This window comes from Salvelinus fontinalis, chromosome 15, assembly GCF_029448725.1.
Source record: "Salvelinus fontinalis isolate EN_2023a chromosome 15, ASM2944872v1, whole genome shotgun sequence".
NCBI classification, from domain to species: domain Eukaryota; kingdom Metazoa; phylum Chordata; class Actinopteri; order Salmoniformes; family Salmonidae; genus Salvelinus; species Salvelinus fontinalis.
In genome coordinates this window covers 19,856,024-19,877,622 of record NC_074679.1, presented here as the reverse complement: position 1 = coordinate 19,877,622, position 21,599 = coordinate 19,856,024, and the positions used below count along the sequence as shown (strand labels likewise).

Here is a 21,599-nt window from a genome sequence, read left to right as displayed (position 1 = left end):
TGCTGCTAATCTCTTTATATTCTGTGGGGACATTCTCTATCTACTCACTCACTCTCTCTCTCCTGAAAACCCCACCCTCCCTCTATCTTTCCATCCCGTTAGCTCGGCCACTCTTTTTCCTCTCCTTAATTCCGTAAGTGTGCACTCGTTCCCTCCCCTTCATGGATTTAAAAGCCTTGTAGAGGTCCCCTGTCTAGCGTTTAAAAGCCTTGTAGAAGTCCTCTGTCTAGCGTTTAAAAGCCTTGTAGAGGTCCTCTGTCTAGCGTTTAAAAGCCTTGTAAAGGTCCTCTGTCTAGCGTTTAAAAGCCTTGTAAAGGTTATCTCAAGCGTTTAAAAGCCTTGTAGAGGTTATCTCAAGCGTTTAAAAGCCTTGTAAAGGTCCTCTGTCTAGCGTTTAAAAGCCTTGTCTGGTTTGTGTGGTTGACTCAAGTGGTTTGTTTGTCTCGTTGTTATTTTGTAGGACCCCTTCACCCTCACACAAGACACACCTACTCTTTATTCACTCATCTCGTTTGTATTACAAACCAATGACTGAATTATGTAGGCAGATTAGTCATATTGTGTGTGTGTGTGTGTGTGTGTGTTTCCTTAACGCTGTGTTGACCAGATGAGCGAGCAGTGTGCTGTGTTCAGCTGGAGAGACTCTACCACCAGAGACGACTACACAACCTGACAACACTGCAGGAACAGTGGGGTATCTCTCTCTCTCTCTCACTCACTCACCCACTCACCCACTCTCACACTCACTTTTACACTCACTCTCACACTCACTCACACACAGAGCCAATTGAAGTCTCATTATGTATCATTACCTCACCTTCTCTCCCTCCCCTTACTTTCTGGGTGTGTTTATGCTGTGTCATGATTCCTTCCTCCCTCTAACCTCTGACCTTTGTTCCTCCAGAGAGGAGGTGTAGGTCAGACGGTCAGGGAGAGAGGAACAGTAACACCAACCTGGCTGCACAGCAACTGGACAGACTCGCATACATCTGCAAAACACACCAACGGTTTGTGTAAAGTGGGTCTTTAGATGTGGTCCTTTACAGCTCAGTACAGGTAAATGTTGTCCTATAACAAGGAAGACCACCGTACACATGTAATATTTCATGGGAAACCTTGAGAAGCAGGTAAAGTGATGTACATCGACACACCTGTGCTCTCCCAGGTAGTTTGTGTGTGAGTTACAGTGGTGATGGGTTAAACATATGGCCTTTTGGTGTTGCTGCACTTTCAGTCATTTGAGTTGCAGCACTGCTAGAGTTTCAGACACACACTGAAAAAGCTAGGTAAAGGAACATTCCCTGGTAGCCTTGGCTACGCAGAGACCTTTCTTCAATCACAGAGGAGGAAAGTCACAGTACTAACTAGAGGTCGACCGATTATGATTTTTCAACGCCGATACCGATTATTGGAGAACCAAAAAAAGCTGATACTAATTAATCGTCCGTTAAAAAAAAAGAAAAGATGTATTTGTAATAATGACAATTACAACAATACTGAATGAACACTTATTTTAACTTAATATAATACATCAATAAAATCAATTTAGCCTCAAATAAATAATGAAACATGTTCAATTTGGTTTAAATAATGCCAAAACAAAGTGTTGGAGAAGAAAGTAAAAGTGCAATATGTGCCATGTAAGAAAGCTAACGTTTAAGTTCCTTGCTCAGAACACGAGAACATATGAAAGCTGGTGGTTCCTTTTAACATGAGTCTTTAATATTCCCAGGTAAGAAGTTTTAGGTTGTAGTTATTATAGGACTAATTCCCTCTATACCATTTGTATTTCATATACCTTTGACTATTGGATGTTCTTATAGGCACTTTAGTATTGCCAGTGTAACAGTATAGCTTCCATCCCTCTCCTCACCGCTACCTGGGCTCGAACCAGGAACACATCGACAACAGCCACCCTCGAAGCAGCGTTACCCATGCAGAGCAAGGGGAACAACTACTCCAAGTCTCAGAGCGAGTGACATTTGAAACGCTATTAGCGCGCACCCCGCTAACTAGCTAGCCATTTCACATCGGTTACACCAGCCTCATCTCAGGAGTTGATAGGCTTGAATTCATAAACAGCCGAGCTGCTGGTGCCCACGATCGCTCAGTCAGACTGCTCTATCAAATCATAGACTTAGTTCTAACATAATAACACACAGAAATACGAGCCTTTGGTCATTGATATGGTCGAATCTGGAAACTAGCATCTCGAAAACAAGACGTTTATTCTTTCAGTGAATATGGAACCTTTACGTATTTTATCTAACGGGTGTTATCCATAAGTCTAAATATTCCTGTTACATTGCACAACCTTCAATGTTATGTCATAATTACGTAAAATTCGGGCAAATTAGGCGGCCCAAACTGTTGCATATACACTGACTCTGCGTGCAATGAACGCAAGAGAAGTGACACCATTTCACCTGGTTAATATTGCCTGCTAACCTGGATTTCTTTTAGAAAAATATGCAGGTTTAAAAAATATATACTTCTGTGTATTGATTTTAAGAAAGGCATTGATGTTTATGGTTAAGTACACATTGGAGCAACGATACGCACCGCATCGATTATATGCAACGCAGGACACGCTAGATAAACTAGTAATATCATCAACCCTGTGTAGTTAACTAGTGATTATGATTGATTGATTGTTTTTTATAAGATAAGTTTAATGCTAGCTAGCAACTTACCTTGGCCTCTTACTGCATTCGCGTAACAGGCAGGCTCCTCGTGGAGTGCAATGTAATCAGGTGGTTAGAGCGTTGGACTAGTTAACTGTAAGGTTGCAAGATTGAATCCCCCGAGCTGACAAGGTAAAAATCTGTCGTTCTGCCGCTGAACGAGGCAGTTAACCCACCGTTCCTAGGCCGTCATTGAAAATAAGAATGTGTTCTTAACTGACTTGCTTAGTTAAATAAAGATTAAATAAAGGTGAAAAAAAAAATATATATATATATATAGCGATTTCCGATTGTTATGAAAACTTGAAATCGGCCCTAATTAATCGGCCATTCCGATTAATCGGCCGACCTCTAGTACTAACTGACTTTCTCTCTCTCTCCCATCTCTCTCTCTCTTTCTCCCCCCATCTCTCTCTCACAGACCTAGTCCTGGAACAGAGAAGGTAAGAGGTCTTCTGTCTAGCAGTGACACAGTATTCTGTGCTCTGCTCAGCTGATTTGAATGGAAGTTGTTCATATTGCTCGTCATTGTGCAATGTGAATGTATGCATGGACGTTCACTCTGCTTTCCCTTGTGTGTGTAGTGTGAGGCTGTGGACTCTGTCTCTGTGCGTGTTGAAGATAAATGTCCTTCACGCAGCTCAGGTAAGTGTGTGTCTGTTTGACCTGTCCAATCAGCCAGTTGCAGGCTCTGAGCCTGGGTGTCAGTGAACCGTTGAAGTTTGGTTGAGGAAGCAGGAGTTGATCAGTATCTGTTACTCTGCATGTTACTGCTGAGAGGTTCTTAAGAGGCAGCTGACCTGTCAATTATTAAACAGGACATTTACAACTATACCCTTTTCCTCTACTTTCTCTCCCTCTCTCTGTCTCTCTCGCTCTTTCTGTCTCTCCCACTTTCTGTCTTTCTCTCCCTCTCTTTGTCTCTGTCTCTCTTTGTCTTTTTCCCTCTCTTTGTCTCTGTCCCTCTTTTTGTCTCTGTCTCTCCCTCTCTCTCTCCCTCTGTCTCTCTTCCTCACTGTCTGTCTCTTGCTCTCTTTGTCTTTCTTCCTCTCTCTCTCTCTCCTTCACTCTCTCACTCTCTTTCTGTCTCTCTCACTCTCTTTCTGTCTCTCTCACTCTCTTTCTGTCTCTCTCACTCTCTTTCTGTCTCTCTCACTCTCTTTCTCTCTCCCTCATTCTGTCTCTCTCTCCCTCTTTTTCTTTCTCCCTCTCTGTCTCTCTCCCTCACTCTCTGTCTCTCTCTCTCGCTCTCTTTCTGTCTCGCTCTCTTTCTGTCTTTTTTCTCTCCCACCTGGTTACCCATGAACATCTGAAATACATTATATCGTGTGTGTGTGTGTGTGTGTGTGTGTGTGTGTGTGTGTGTGTGTGTGTGTGTGTGTGTGTGTGTGTGTGTGTGTGTGTGTGTGTAGACACACATGTAGTCCCAGGTGTGTTACCTGTCTACACACAGACATGTAGTCCCAGGTGTGTTACCTGTCTGTACACACAGACATGTAGTCCCAGGTGTGTTACCTGTCTGTACACACAGACATGTAGTCCCAGGTGTGTTACCTGTCTGTACACACAGACATGTAGTCCCAGGTGTGTTACCTGTCTATACACACAGACATGTAGTCCCAGGTGTGTTACCTGTCTACACACAGACATGTAGTCCCAGGTGTGTTACCTGTCTGTACACACAGACATGTAGTCCCAGGTGTGTTACCTGTCTGTACACACACACACACAGACATGTAGTCCCAGGTGTGTTACCTGTCTGTACACACAGACACGTAGTCCCAGGTGTGTTACCTGTCTGTACACACACACACAGACATGTAGTCCCAGGTGTGTTACCTGTCTATACACACAGACATGTAGTCCCAGGTGTGTTACCTGTCTATACACACAGACATGTAGTCCCAGATGTGTTACCTGTCTGTACACACAGACATGTAGTCCCAGGTGTGTTACCTGCCTGTTCACACAGACATGTAGTCCCAGGTGTGTTACCTGCCTGTTCACACAGACATGTAGTCCCAGGTGTGTTACCTGTCTATACACACAGACATGTAGTCCCAGGTGTGTTACCTGCCTGTACACACAGACATGTAGTCCCAGGTGTGTTACCTGCCTGTACACACAGACACGTAGTCCCAGGTGTGTTACCTGTCTATACACACAGACACGTAGTCCCAGGTGTGTTACCTGCCTGTACACACAGACACGTAGTCCCAGGTGTGTTACCTGTCTATACACACAGACATGTAGTCCCAGGTGTGTTACCTGCCTGTTCACACAGACATGTAGTCCCAGGTGTGTTACCTGCCTGTACACACAGACACGTAGTCCCAGGTGTGTTACCTGTCTATACACACAGACATGTAGTCCCAGGTGTGTTACCTGCCTGTTCACACAGACACAGACATGTAGTCCAAGGTGTGTTACCTGCCTGTTCACACAGACACAGACATGTAGTCCCAGGTGTGTTACCTGTCTGTACACACAGACATGTAGTCCCAGGTGTGTTACCTGCCTGTACACACAGACATGTAGTCCCAGGTGTGTTACCTGCCTGTTCACACAGACACAGACATGTAGTCCCAGGTGTGTTACCTGCCTGTTCACACAGACATGTAGTCCCAGGTGTGTTACCTGCCTGTTCACACAGACATGTAGTCCCAGGTGTGTTACCTGCCTGTACACACAGACATGTAGTCCCAGGTGTGTTACCTGCCTCTACACACAGACATGTAGTCCCAGGTGTGTTACCTGCCTGTACACACAGACATGTAGTCCCAGGTGTGTTACCTGTCTGTACACACAGACATGTAGTCCCAGGTGTGTTACCTGTCTGTACACACAGACATGTAGTCCCAGATGTGTTACCTGCCTGTACACACAGACATGTAGTCCCAGATGTGTTACCTGCCTGTGCACACAGACATGTAGTCCCAGGTGTGTTACCTGCCTGTTCACACAGACATGTAGTCCCAGGTGTGTTACCTGCCTGTACACACAGACATGTAGTCCCAGGTGTGTTACCTGCCTGTTCACACAGACATGTAGTCCCAGGTGTGTTACCTGCCTGTTCACACAGACATGTAGTCCCAGGTGTGTTACCTGCCTGTTCACACAGACATGTAGTCCCAGGTGTGTTACCTGCCTGTTCACACAGACATGTAGTCCCAGGTGTGTTACCTGTCTATACACACAGACATGTAGTCCCAGATGTGTTACCTGCCTGTACACACAGACATGTAGTCCCAGGTGTGTTACCTGCCTGTACACACAGACATGTAGTCCCAGGTGTGTTACCTGCCTGTTCTATCATGGCCTGGTTTCACTTTCACAACCCAGGCGTGACTAGACAGAAACACACACACTTAAGTTAGAACGCTCAATGTAAGTGTTCCGGAGGCTGGATTAGTGAGGAGAGTATCACTCTGTCGCCCTCTTTTATACGGATCTGATAAATATTTTCACATTCAATAAATATTTGGACCTGAGGGACAACTTGTCCTCGCTCTGTTTTCGTTTGAGTGAAGTGGACGAGGAAGTGTGTTTGTGTGTGTATCTGTATGTGTGTGTCTCTCTAGTGGATATGAGATAGAGGGAGTAGACAGGAAATGAGATGTGTTCCGATGACATCAAGTACCCTATAAAACAGCAGCTAAAAGAGGAAGGGGTTGTGAAGAAGATGTTTAGGAGAGAACTAGCAGGTGTATTGATGCTGAGGACCAGTGATTCCCTCTCAGTTACTGATGTAGGTTACACAGTGGCTCTTCTGGAGACTAGATGAATCTGCAGAGGGTTTGGATGTTTAGGGGATTGTAAAGGGAGAGGTTGGGGTGGCGGGCTTGTAACATTTTTCCCATGTTGCTCTCTATCATTGGTCGGTTAGTTGGGTGTGCATCAGCGATGGAGGAGGACCATAGAGTAACAGACTCCACCCTCTCCCAGAGCATCTACCCAATCAAATCAGCTGCTTCCCCGATGAACAGCCTTTGCTTTAATGACTTTGCAGCTCTGGACGTGGCACAGAACAGCAGAGACTCCAAGAGGATTGAGGGTTTCCATAGAGACCGTCTTATTGACAGCTCCCTTGCCAAAGGGGAGGAGAGGGAGGGCAGGGCTGAGTTCACAGGCGCCCAGAGCGAAGGAACAGGACAGCAGACGGAGAGAGAGATGGAACACACCACTCAGGAGGGATACGCTGGGCCTGACCCTCCTACGGATGGGGAAATTAGCCGATCCAAGCCTGAGGAGCGGCTGGGAGGAGAGGAAGAACAGGAGGAGGTGGAAGAAGCAGAGGAGGAGAAGGATAGTGACGTGTGTTTTAAAGCTCTAGAGGAGATCTCAGTCTTGGCAGTGAAGGAGCAGCTCACACTGGAGGAGGTGCAGCAGGAGGAGAACCAGATTGAGGAGCTGTGCGAGGAGTATGTTCAGGAAGAAGACGTGTTTGTTGTGGAGATTATCAGAGATGGAGCTGCGGCTCTCGACGGCCTGGCCAAACTCATCACAGTGGAGGTGAGTGGGAGAGAAACTGTCTGGGTAACCCTCCCTGGGACTGTTGTCCAGTGACACACACGGTTGCTGATTATCTGAACAAAGGGATGTTATTGCTCTGTGCATGATTGTGTGTTTGAGAAGTCTGATGTGACCTGTCTTAATGCCAACTCAATACTTCTCTACGCAGCTAGAGCCTAATGGCATTATATAGCCATTTTGTTGGAAATGAGTGTTTCCCTTGGCAGTGTGTTGGAGTAAAATATGGCTACTCAGAGGAGTGGCCCATAAACCAGGTCTGGCTGTTACACTAAGAGAAACTTGTACTCACAGATGTGAGTTTTCTGACCATCTGGCTACCCAAAAACTCTTCCCCTCTCTCTCTCTCCCATCCTGTTGTGAGGTAGTATATCAGAGTGAAGAGTGTTATGGATGAGGTGTCTTCCTGTGTGAGGAGACAGAGGGTAAGAGTCAGTAATTAGCACACAGACAGTGTTATGTTCTCCTTGGGGGAGGGGTGACGTTCATTTACTGCCTTTCTATACAATTATAAAACTTTTGGGAGAACAGCGAAAATGACCCCAGCCATTAACACCTTGGCTGCTGTATGTTCATTGAAACACATCCTATTAGCTATACAATTACATTTTTATTTGTATCTTTATTTAACTAGGCAAGTCAGTTAAGAACAAATTCTTATTTTCAATGACTGCCTAGGAACAGTGGGTTAATTGCCTTGTTCAGGGGCAGAACGACATTTGTACCTTGTCAGCTCGGGGATTTGATCTTGCAACCTTTCGGTTACTAGTCCAATGCTCTAACCACTAGGCTACGCTGCCGCGCCATTGTAATGTTATACCCCTGAAATGGGGGGGGGGGGATATGATCAATTATTCCCACTGACACGTAGCATTGATGAAAACGTATGACATTTTAATGTAGGCGTACAGGGAAGATGTTCCTATTGAAACAGTTCCTAACTTGTTTGAAAAGATTAGTACGGATTTTGTCATGGAACCACTGTCAACTTCTCTCTGCTTGCTTCCTCACTGTTTCCCCTGCCTCACCAATGTCTGTCTCAGTAGCCTACGCTCTGTAAAGCAACGTTATGAGAACGTAGTAGCGTATTTCTTGCACCTACTGCGGTAGGTTATTTTTAACGTTAGTTTCTCACTTCATCCTTCTAGCTGGTTAAGTAATAATATCCAAAGCCCTTCAACATTACTGCAATAGAAGCGACTAATTACCAGTTGTGCACTCATTCTCCTAAAGTCGTTTTTTGCTTGGGGGATGTCTAGACACAGCAGGAGTCGCAGGACGGTGTCGCCCACCAGCCTGTGTCGCGAGAGTGAACCGTTTGAAAGAGTGGTGAATGTGCTGCTCAGAAGGCAAATCCAGGAGACGCAGGCAAACATAACGAACAATCCATTGTTCATGATTCCACTTGTTTGTAAAATGAGTAAAGTTGCCCAGCAAAAAAACAAGTAATGTTGCTTAAACAGAAGGAGAACTAACAGTGACAACCAAAACCAGTGTGGTTTTAGGAGGGGTTCTGAAAGACACTTATGGGGGTGTACCCAGAAAGTTGACTAGCAACAACAACTGGAACCTAACACACCTACCATGAACACCAACTACATTTGCCCAAGATAAATAAAAACTTAATGACAGGAAACTAAAAAAAATGTTGCTAAGTGAAATCAGGAAAATCAGATAAAGGATAATTTGTCTAAAACTCAAACTAAGGCGCGCCAACTAAAGGTGTTAACCCTCCGCATCTATCAAGACAACTGGAGCACTGGGCCAGCACAGGTGTAACACATACTGACTAACGAGGTGACACCACTTGGTGCGTCTACGTGCTAACGAGCTATAGTCCAACCTCAAAAAACATACATGGAAAAACCAAAGCCTGTAACATGGATTTAGGTGCGATTAGGTCAGTAATATAGGTGCTCTGAGCTTTAATCAACGCTGTGAGTAATATTTCCATGTTGACCCGTAATAGATTTTCTTTGTGTACAAAACATTAGGAACACCTGCCCTTTCCATGACATAGACTGACCAGGTGAATCCAGCTGAAATCTATGATCCCTTATTGATGTCACTTGTTAAATCCACTTCAATCAGTGTAGATGAAGGGGAGGAGACAGGTTGATGAAGGATTTTTAAGTCTTGAGACAGGTATTGTGTCTGTGTGCCATTCAGAGGGTGAACCAGCAAGACAAAAGATTTGTGTCTTTGAACGGGGTATGGTAGTTGGTGCCAGGCGCACCGATTTGAGTGTGTCAAGAACTGCAAAGCTGCTGGGTTTTTCACACTCAACAGTTTCCTGTGTGTTTCAAGAACGGTCTACCATCCAAAGGACATCCAGCCAACTTAAGTCAACTGTGGGAAGCATTGGAGTCAACATGGGCCAGCATCCCTGTGCAACGCTTTGGACACCTTGCAGAGTCCATGTCCCAACGAATTGAGGCTGTTCTGTGGGCCAAAGAGTGTGCAGCTCAATATTAGGAAGGTGTTCCTAATGTTTTGTACACTCAGTACAATATCGGCTACGTGCGCTCAATGATTTTTGCATATTCAAATGTGGTCAGGACACGCAGGTTAAAATATCAAAAGCAAATGTGAACCAACTATTTTAATTTGGGGGCATGTCGGAACACACATGAAACATTCATGGACATTGAGCTAGCTTGCTAGATCATTTGTCCTGGGAGATGAACATTGGTTTGTTAAGTCAGAATTTCTTGAAGTTCATGAAGGTGTTCCACAGAGCTCGATTTTGGGAGGGGGGGGACCTGTTCTCTTCATTATTTATATAAACCCCCAGCACAAGGTGCACCTGTGTAATGATCATGCAATTTATTCAGCTTCTTGATATGCCACACCTGTCAGGTGGATGGATTATCTTGGCAAAAGAGTAATGTTCACTAACAGGGATGTAAACAAATTTGTGCACAAAATCTGAGAGAAATTAGCTTTTTGTGTGTATGGAGAACTTCTGGGATATTTTATCGTGGGGTCAACACTTTACATGTTGCGTTTATATTTTTGTTCATAGTATTATGTGTGCTATTGCCCTGACATCTGAGGGAGCAACCAGATGCTGCACTTGACACATTTATGAAACTACTTATTCCAGTTACTAATAAGCACGCACTCATTAAGAAAATGACTGTAAAAACTGTTAAATCTCCTTGGATTGATGAGGAATTGACATTGTATGGTTGAGAGGGATGAGGCAAAAGGTATGGTAATTAAGTCTGGCAGCCCAACTGATTGGCAAACGTACTGCAAATCAAGAAATCATGTGACCAAACTAAATTTAAATTAACTACACTATGAAACAAAGATAAATTATATAAAGAATGATAGTAAAAAGCTTTGGGCCACCTAAAATGAAATTCTGGGGAAAAAAGCCAACTCGGCTCCTTCATTCATTGAATCAGATGGCTCCTTCATCACAAAACCCACTGATATTGCCAACTACTTTAATGACTTTTTCATTGGCAAGATAAGAAAACTTAGGGATGACATGCCAGCAACAAACGCTGACACTACATTTCCAAGTATATCTAACCAAATTATGACAGACAAGAATTGTACTCTTGAATTCCGTAAAGTCAGTGTGGAAGAGGTGAGAAAAGTATTGTTGTTTATCAGCAATGACAAGCCACCAGGGTCTGACAATCTAGATGGAAAATTACTGGGGATAATAGCAGACGATATTGCCACATCTTCAATTTAAGCCTAAAAGTCATTACACACCACAGATCAGCAAATATTCTTTACATCAACATATGAATCATTACACAACTTACTGTTTTATGTGTGTATCCATATGTCAGGTGTATGTGTCTATTGTGTACAGAATATTTATGGCGTGTGTGTATGATGTGTATGCTAACCAGTTGACCTGGCGCTGACCTTGTCCCTCTGACCTCCAGATGACCCCTGCCCCTAGCCTGGTGTCCATCCTGAAGAAGAGGAGGAGGAGTGTGTGTGTGGAGAATGTGTGTGTTGCTCCCTCCTCGGCCCCGCACAAACATCCTGCTAAGCGCAGGGTCCGCTTCAAAGTACCTGATGACGGCTTTGACCAGGGTGAGGGTGTGTTTGAGTCAGTGTATATATGCCCAACAATGGCTATAATCAAGTGTATGTGTGTCTGCATTCTTACTATGTCACCCTCTCTCTGTCTTCTCCCTTCTACAGACAAGAAACAGTTGAATAAAGCTCAGTTAATAGACATCTAAACATGTTGCTCTTCCCTCCTCCAGACCAGGTGGGCGGAGACTCGTGCCTGCTCCTCTTCCTGCTCTGCCTGGTCACCGTGGTGATCAGCCTGGGAGGCACTGCCGTCTACTGTGCTCTGGGCAACGCCCACTCCACCGTCTGCACCGACTTTTCTCGGAACGCGGACTTCTACCTCGCACAGCTGCATCGTGGAATGAATCAGCTCCGACACTGGCTGACCCCTGGGTTTTAGCTGACCCCCAAGGAGGAGAGAAGATGGGAGAAGGAGAGGAACGAGAATCCCTTGTTTTCCAAGGTGGATACTCTCCTTTCTCCAACTTGGACAGGATTTCTCTCCATGTTCTCCCGTTTTCCTATCTCTCTCTCCGTCTTCACTGGCTGGCCAGTTAATGTGTGTGATGGGAGAGCGAGTGATGGAAGGTGTATGTGGTACTAGTAGCCTGCAACCACACTAACAGCAGCCTAAGATATCTGCAGCGCTGCCTAGTAGGACTAGTAGGACTGACATAGGACCTGTAATATACAGGACTACCTATAGATTTGAACTATACACTACTGGACATAGATCGACTCTGTCAGCCCAGAGGAAGGGATAAACTAGGCTAGACTCATTACCACTTACCTTGGATCCGCTCACTACCATATGGAGACGTCTGGATCCTTCAGGCATGGACAAGACCGCTCACATGCGCAAACAAGAAGCGGCCGGTCAGCCTTTTTAAGAAACCGCCGCCGCTCTTTGTTTATGGACTCCATTTTGAATCTCAACTGCACTTCGAATGTGAACAATTCTGCTGTGGTCAGAAACATTAAATAATGTCTTAAAAATATTATATTAATGAACGTTTTGTTTTAATTAAACAGATTTGACTTTTCTTTATGTTCCTCACTGTTGAAGATTCTTACGGAGTATGTCAAGGTGTTTCTTTGGGCTGAAGTTAGAAGTTGCCCCTAACCACAGATCTGAGATCAAATCTTAACCTTATCCTCAACCAAAAGGGGGAGGAAATGTCTGACTCTGTATCAGTAGTAAGGGCCAACTTCTACAACTTCTGTTTGAGGGTGTCTGGGATTATTGGGTTGTTTTGGGGTACAGATTGTAGCGTTGGCCCTTGATGGCCCTCAATGACCATATATGCAACATGGACAAGAAAGCAATACGTCTGTAATCGTGTTCAAGAATGTTTAGCGCCCTAAGGGTCAGGTCGGTACTAGAAGAGGAATATCTGTTCAGCTGAGAATTGTCTTTGCTCAGGCATGTGTATATTTATCTTTATTGTAAAATAATTATGGGCATGATCAGTATTACACCGAGTGCATTACCTCCTGCGATCAATGGACTTGATTGATTTATACTTATTATAATTATAAGGGGGAAGGAGAAGAGATGAGGAGAGGAAGCCACAGTAGAGTATTGAGATGCAGCCTTGGTTTTATAAGGGGGGAAGGAGAAGAGATGAGGAGAGGAAGCCACAGTAGAGTATTGAGATGCAGCCTTGGTTTTAAAATGATTTTCACGTGTCTGGCTGGTCCAGATGACTCTGTCTTACTGTTTGGATCTGAAGTATTTATATCATATCTGCACAATGTGGGGGGAGAGAAAAAAAATGACCAAAGCATGTGCTTTTCTGTTGTTTTTCTCGTTTTGGCTTGATGTGGTTATCGTTGGTTGTTATTTTCCCTTGTTTTGTTCTTGAAGACTATGTTTTGAAAAAGAGGAGTCTCTTTCCAAGACTCACCAGTTAAAGAATGCCAGTTGGAAAAGTCAGAACAGAAACGGGACAGAACATTTTGTCTCTGTTTTCAACTTTTGATCTGTGTATGATGACATGTGAAGACGATTAGCTAATGTTTGTCATTGTGGCTAATGCTGCATTCAGAACCAAGTGGGAAGGTGGAAATTACCAGTGGTGAATTTGTAATTGCGAGTTTGATGCATTCACTTGCTTTGAACTTGTTGAGAAACGCTGATTGGCTTAAGGCAAACAAGCTGGGACAAACAAACTAAAAGTACAGCTATCATGCTTGTAAACAAATTAGAGTTCAAAAATCATATTAATACATTGCTTTTTACAAATAATGTTTTGTTGCATTTAACTACCGAAAATGCTGTTATCGAGATAATTTCCTTAGTAGGTGACGTTGGAGTTGAGCATGTGGGAGAAGTCGGCGCTCAGGGATGATAGTTTCTCACTAGTAATTACAGGTTGGAGGGCCCGGTCGTATATGGGAAGCATTTTGCTACACCTGCAATAACATCTGCTAAATATGTGTATGTGACCAATACAATTTGATTGGAATACCACCTTCACACTTAGTTATGAACGCAGCATCAAATCTTTCTTTACAGTCGGTGAAGAAAACAATGAGCAAGTTTGTTTTGCATGGCCTGGTACCCCGGATGGGTGGAGTTTGTTCATTTGAACCATTCCATTGGCACTAAGAGAAATCTCCAGCCACCTGGGGCACTGGGCAATGCAAAACGAAACTCATCCATTGGTCAAGTTTGTTTTGTATGGCCTTGTGCCCCGGGTGGGTGGTGTTTTCTCATTTTAAACCATTCCATTGGTCCTTAAGTGAAATCTCTATCTACCCAGTGCACCGGGCTTTGCAAAACGAATCACCATTGAGAGGGATGACTGTGGTGAGTACCTTTTAAACACCTGTTTCTCTCTGTAGATTGGTTAATAAACCTCACTGTGGGGACTGATCTGACACAATTGTACTTTGTTATAAAGTTGTTATTCCAGCTATTAAGTTTGTAAATTGTTTTAAAGTTGTTCATCACAATAGTGTGATAAAGACTGTTACCAAATACAAAGAGGAACTCTTTAAAAGAAACACTTCTGAATGATACCTTTTAGGTCGCTAGGGGCAGCCTTGAACCACATTGGAGAGCCTCCCTCACACACAGTGCCTTCAGAAAGAATTCACACCCCTTAACTTTTCCCACATTTTGTTCTTACAAAGTGGAATTAAAATAGATTATTATAATTTAATGGAAAGTAAACACTAATTTATGTTGATTAGATAAGTATTCAACCCTCTGAGTCAATGCATGTTAGAATCACATTTGGCAGTGATTACAGCTGGGTCTCTAAGAGCTTTGCACACCAGGATTGTAGAATATTTGCCCATGATAATTTCAAAAAATATTCAAGCTCTGTCAAGTTGGTTGTTGATCATTGCTAGACAGCCATTTTCAAATCTTACATAGATTTTCAAGTGCATTTAAGTTAAAACTGTAACTGGACCACTCAGGAACATGTTCTCTTGGTAAACAACCTCCGTGTAGCCTATATTTGGCCTGATGTTTTAGGTAATTGTCCCAGTGAAAGGTGAATTTGTCTCCCAATGCCTGTTGGAAAGCAGACTGAACCTATTTTTCCTCTAGGGTTTTGCCTGTTTTTTTATCCTAAAAAAAACATGTGTGTGTGGTTGACTGTCATTACAATTTCTTCAGGGGAACCTGGTAAAATGAAGGTTGTAGTGTAGATAGTCACTGGATGTGTCTGAATGCACTGTCAGCATGCAGCCAAAGTTACTAACCACTTTTGGAGCTAAATAGTGCTCTCCCAAATCGTATCCTGATGTCGACAGCAGATGAATTGTATTCATAACATGGCTAACTTAGCTATCTAATATACATTTTGAAATAACAAGTTATATTAACTGGCTAGCTAACTAGCTTTAGCAACGTTGGGTGGTCAATACTGAAAGCTAGCTAGCTAATCAGCTGAGCTAGCAAACAATGTAACAAAAGTATAATTTCTTATTTGAAAATTACTCCCAACAGGTTCTGCATTTCAGGAATTATAGTAGCAAGTACCCCTGGTGTACTGTTCAATTATTTAGCCATTTAAAAAAATATATGTTTTGGGATAAACTCTTCATTTTGGTAATGCCCTCCAATGGCTTTCATGCGTTTCAACGAAATACATCATTGTAGATGAATCACACTCCTGCAAGAAACCGATGTTCATTTACAACTTTTGCTATTTTTGCAACAACAACAAAATTGTCTAGCTATGTTTCCATAAACTTGTCCATTTTTTTTTTTTTTTTTTTTACATTTTAAGTGTGCATATAGAAAAGAAATGTTCAAATTGCCTGCATTTCCATGTAACTATCTTCTGTCGATAAAAACCCCCAGCTTACTTAATGAAAAAAAAACAACTCTGAACCCCTTGACGAGGTCGCTACTTTACCCCATTCCTTCAGGAGAGCGTGTCCCCATGCTTCTATACCAAGACTCTCACATGTACAAACCTTTCCCATGACCACCCATGCTCCATCCCATTTCTGACATCAATATAGCGAATTCGGCGGGTAGCCCTGACCAGGACTTGAACCTGGATCCAGCAACTGTCAAGCCAACACTTTAAACATTATGCTAAGAGGTTCGAACCCCTTGACAAAGTTGCTAGGTGTTAAGGTCACTACACTATTATTTTGTATTTAGCTCCTTAGCTAATGTGTCATTACAACTAAGGTACTTTTGCTGCGTTCAAAACAACTGGGAACTCGGAACTGTGTACCCGGGAAATCTCCTGACTTCAGTGCTTTCAAAACAACTGGAACTCTGAAAAAACTAGCTCAGCCTGGGAAAAATCGATTTGAATGGTCATCCAACTCGGTGACTCGGGCCTCTTTCTAGAGTTCTGACCTGAAGATTACTGAGGTCATTATTTGACCTCGTACTTTTCTGAGTTCCCAGTTGTTTTGAATGCGGCATTAGCTACAACGTTTAGCCAACTAATCGAGAACACCTTGCCTGCACATGCTTTGATCTCCGCAATGGTAGTATGCGTGAGCTCATTGACGAGCAAGGAAACGTGTGACGCTGTTTAGATGGAAACAGGCATGGCAGAGAGATTTTCCACTAATACTTTCCTTCACATAAAGTTATGTTAAACTGTTAAAGATTAGTAGGCCTATGTTAATGAATCAGTTATTGATATGTAGGCTGCTAATGATCTGATAAGTCAGTTCACCAATGACATCAAGGCATGTCGAATGAATGGCAGCCGAGTAGTCAGACCTAATTTGATGGATTAGATCAGGGATGGAGATATGAAAAACTCATTTAGTTGTTTCATATTCCAAATAGCCTACAGTAAGCTAAACTACTATGTTGCATCCAGTAATTGAATTATTCAGAATTTTCTCCAGAAACAAAATTAAGAAGGCACTTTACATCTTCACTAAACTATCCATATAAAGATAACAATATCCCCTAAATTATACCTAGAAAAATGTGAACGTGTTATTGAGACCACCTCAATTTAATTTAGGATCAAACACATGACTTCTGTGTTGGCTACCTTGTTTGATATAATTTAAGACTGAGTTTAAGAAAAATGCTAAATTCTCCAACTTCCTGAGGGAGAAGTTGACTGACCCCCTCCGGACCTCCCCCTACATCAGCAACACCTTGTCAGAAAATCCCAGGGAGAGCCCTGATTTGTACATTTAAAAACATACAAATTGTTCAAGGTTGACAGTTCTGGAAGTATTGGTGTTCTGACAAAGTGATATGAGAAAGCTAAAATGCCATTAATTTGACAAAAGCTGTATCCCTTCTAGCCATGAGAGTGAGAGAGCGCTAACGCTTCGAACACACCGACAGTGTCACTGCATTTTGGTACACCAGAATTACATACATTTATAATGATACGCTGCGTTTGCCTTGCAGTTGCAGTGCATACCTTGGATTTATCGAATGTATGCGGTCAAACTGTATGCGTAAACTAGGCTTGACAGAAATGATAGCGGAAGGTGTGTTGAAGTTTTGTTGCATACATATCCAGATGATGCTGCGTGATATTTTGCGCAATGCAAACGCAGCGTTTAGTTGGAAATCAATGTAAAACTAGTGTCGGTGTGATCGAAGCCTAAGCAGGCTGCGTGTCCAACACATGCGCCAAAGAATCTGCCACGGCTGCTTCTCACCGTAAGAATTGTAGGATGAGGTTGACCTTGTCGTTGGCTACTACTAGACACTGATCTGAAGTAAGTTTTTGCACAATAGGATTTGGAGAGGGTAAACTGAACCCCGACCTGTGCCTACGCGCAACCTCGGCGTTTAACTTGCAAATGGATCAGATAAGGCTGTATAGCTAGCCAATTGATAGATAATTACTTGAATAGATCACTACAACAAAGCCGTACCTGCTCATTTTATTGTTTCCCACCAAAACGGAGTGGAGAATCATCTACAACAGTCAACAGTACAAAAACTGTGGCACACAACCACTGTACTCAAACTGGTCGCTAGATGGCATTGATGCGCTGTCATTTTCTTCTGCGCTAGAAAGTAGGGCAAGCCTACCTATCCCAGAAGTTTGGTGTAAAACCCGTGAATTCAGATAAATATAAAGGTGTCGCATAAAGCTTTCTTAATTGTAATATTTGTGTTGTGGAGAAATAACAAGGCAGGAGACGGGAGTACAGTTAGTTTTCGTTTAGTCAAAACCTCTCGTGCTCTACAGTTTCCCGGGCACACTAGTGCGCATGTGCATTTCCTATTAGGTGTAGTAACGTACATTGTCGTAATACATCACTGCTTAGTAACAGCATAGTAACTAATATAAACAGATTTAGATCCCAGATACTACATTAATTTGTCAATGTTTTATTTTCACTGCCTCAGGGATCACATACACAGACGTTTTGGCTTAGCAGCCTTCTTCAGTTTGTAGGTACAAATATTTTTCATCCAAAACAGCATTTGTAAGGAACATAGGTGAGCAACCAATGAGCAACAGGTGCTTCAAATCAGGGTTGCCACTCATCTGCCAATCAGGGACGTGGCTTCTCTGGTCTACCTGTTTACAAATTACAATAACAAAGAAATTCTGAATTATAGGGTATGGGAGCAGGCACAAAGGGCAACTGACTGTATTCAACACTGAACAAAAATATAAATGCAACAATTTCTAAGATTGTACTGTTACAGTTCATATAAAGAAAGTCAATTTAAATAAATTCATTAGGCCCTAATCTATGGATTTCACATGACTGGGAATACAGATATGCATCTGTTGGTCATTGATAACCAATCAGTATCTGGTGTGACTACCATTTCCCTCATGTAGCGCGACATCACCTTCACATAGAGTTGATCAGCATGTTGATTGTGACCTGTGGAATGTTGTTCCGCTCCTCTTCAATGGCTGTGTGAAGTTTCTGGATATTGGCAGGAACTGGCCCAGATCATTCCAAACATGCTCTATGGGTGACATGTCTGGTGAGTATGCAGGCCATGGAACTACTGGGACATTTTCAGCTTCCAGGAATTGTGTACAGATCCTTGCGACATGGGGCCGTGTATTATCATGCTGAAACATGAGTTGATTGCGGTGGATGAATGGCACAGCAATGGGCCTCAGGATCTCGGCACAGTATCGCTGTGCATTCAAATTGCCATTGATAAAAAGCAATTGTGTTCATTGTCCATAGCTTATGCCTGCCCATACCATAACCCCACCATCACCATGGGGCACTCTGTTCACAATGTTGACATCAGCAAAACACTCGCCCACACAACTGCCATCTGCCCAGTAGGGTTGAAACCGGGATTCATCTGTGAAGAGCACACTTCTCCAGCGTGCCATTGGCCATCGAAGGTGAACATTTTACCACTGAAGTCAGCTACAACTGCAGTCAGGTCAAGACCCTGGTGAGGACGATGAGCATACAGATGAGCTTCCCTGAGATGGTTTCTGACAGTTTGTACAGAAATTCTTCAATTATGCAAACCCACAGTTTCATCAGCTGTCCGGTGGCTGGTCTCAGATGATCACGCAGGTGAAGAATCCGGATGTTCAGGTCCTGGGCTGGCGGAGTTACACTTCCGTGGTTGTGAGGACGGTTGGACATACCGCCAAATTCTCTAAAACGACGGAGGTGGTTTATGGTAGAGAAATGGACATTCAATTCTTTAAGCATCAGCTGTGGTGGACATTCCTGCAGTCAGCATGCCAATTGCACGCTCCTGAGACATCTGTGGCATTGTGTTGTGTGACAAAACTGGACATTTTAGAGTGGTCTTTTATTCTCCCCAGGACAAGGTGCACCTGTGTAATGATCATGCTGTTTAATCACTTTCTTGATATGCCACACCTGTCAGGTGGATTATCTTGGCAAAGCTCATGAAACATGGGACCAACACTTTTCATGTTGCGTTTATATTTATATTCATTGTAGTAGACTGTGAAATTCACAGATGATCAATTTAATGCATGATACAGAGATATTTAGCTAGTCTATAATTTCAGACGGCACACACTGTTCAGTCCCATAAAGTTTCACTCAGAAGAACCCAATTATGTAATTTACAGTAAATTAAGCAAGCCTATTTGATTTAATGCAGACATAGGCCAGCTGGGAGTTTTGCAATGTATGTCATTAGTTCTAATCCCGCTCTCTGTAGGCTAGCTGAGGAGAATGGTGTCGGCAGAACATCCGGAGTGGCTCCTGGAATGACCTCCGCAGGTAGTTGTGGAGAACACATGTGGCCTTAACGCAGGCATCGTCATTTGGGGCTGAGACCAAGCACTCTCCAATACATTCTCCACCGGGCTGCCAGAATCCCAAAGACACATTCAACAACTAACCTTGCCCTGGACAGTCGTTTGTTAAAGATCCTTACAGGCTTTGGCAATGGCAGCTGGCGTCCAGCGTAGGGCCTCATGAGGTTGGGTCTTAAAGGGAAGGCCTCATCGCCGACGAAGACGTGGGGAACAGGTTCCAGGTCTTCAGCCCCAGGGAGTGATGCAGGTGGTGGAATCTCCAGGGTGCCATCCTGAAGTGCCCGCCATCACTTCCCTTGCCGTAAGCACCAACATCGACAACACGGAAACAGTAGATGGCATCTACTACAGCCAAGAGTACAACTGAATATGTACCCTTGTAGTTGTAGAATTGTGAACCTGAGCACGGTGGAGCCTGGATTACTACATGTTTCCCGTCAATGGAGCCAAGACAGTTGGGGAAATTCCACCTCTCCAGGAACTCGGCAACGATGGCCCTCCAGTCTTCCTCCTTGGGGACAGGCATGTATTCACCAACCAGACAGTCCCAAATGGCTTGTGCCACAGAGGGAACAATGCCTGCCACCGTGGACTGTCCAACTCGGAAGCTGAATCCTATGGTCCCAAGAATCTGAAATATAATTCAAAATAATGATCAATATTGTAACTTGAATTACACACCCACATATTCTATCTACTCATATAGCTACCTCATTAGTTTATTATGCTCTACTAATTATATTATAATACTCATCAACCATCATTAACAATGCCTTGAAACAGTACAATTCAGTCTATGACTATATCAATAAACTGTAGCCCAGGCCAACTCTACTCTTAGGAAGAATGGTACTGTCACGATCGTCGTATGAGAGAGACCAAGGTGCAGCGTGGTATGCGTACATTCTCTTTAATGAATGAACACTGAACAAAAACAACAAACTCAACGTGAAGCTATACAAATAGTGCAGAGAGGCAACTAAACATAGACATGATCCCACAAACACAAAAGGGAAATGGCTGCCTAAATATGATCCCCAATCAGAGATCCCCAATAAACAGCTGCCTCTGATTGGGAACCATATCAGGCCACCATAGACATACAAATTCACCTAGATAACACACCCAAGTCACCATCACGCCCCAACCAACACAGAGAAAAAACAGCTTACTATGTTCAGGGCGTGACAGGTACTATCTACTTAAAAGGGTTCTCCGGCTGTCCCCATAGGATATCCCTTTTTGGTTCCAGGTAGCACCCCTTTTTGTTCCAAGTAGAACCTTATTGGGTTCCATGTACAGTGGGGCAAAAAAGTATTTAGTCAGCCACCAATTGTGCAAGTTCTCCCACTTAAAAAGATGAGAGAGGCCTGTAATTTTCATCATAGGTACACTTCAACTATGACAGACAAAATGAGAGAGAAAAAAATCCAGAAAATTTTATTGTAGGATTTTTAATGAATTTATTTGCAAATTATGGTGGAAAATAAGTATTTGGTCACCTACAAACAAGCAAGATTTCTGGCTCTCACAGACCTGTAACTTCTTCTTTAAGAGGCTCCTCTGTCCTTCACTCGTTACCTGTATTAATGGCACCTGTTTGAACTTGTTATCAGTATAAAAGACACCTGTC

The 21,599-nt window shown here is 43.3% G+C and overlaps 1 protein-coding gene across 3 annotated transcripts in view; it reads left to right on the top strand.

Annotated features, from left to right (window-relative positions):
• LOC129811511 (consortin-like) overlaps positions 1–14,154 on the top strand; it is a 35,511-nt gene extending 21,357 nt beyond the window's left edge. For 2 of the 3 annotated variants that reach the window (XM_055862879.1, XM_055862881.1), the window contains 7 exons: positions 608–694; positions 905–1,007; positions 3,106–3,127; positions 3,269–3,329; positions 6,571–7,196; positions 11,126–11,279; positions 11,456–14,154. In XM_055862879.1, the coding sequence (XP_055718854.1) occupies positions 608–694; positions 905–1,007; positions 3,106–3,127; positions 3,269–3,329; positions 6,571–7,196; positions 11,126–11,279; positions 11,456–11,664 (1,262 nt within the window). In that variant the 3' untranslated portion in view covers positions 11,665–14,154. The remainder of the gene's footprint in view (positions 1–607; positions 695–904; positions 1,008–3,105; positions 3,128–3,268; positions 3,330–6,570; positions 7,197–11,125; positions 11,280–11,455) is intronic. The other variant, XM_055862880.1, reaches the window with a different exon arrangement.
• The last annotated feature ends 7,445 nt before the right edge of the window (positions 14,155–21,599 follow it).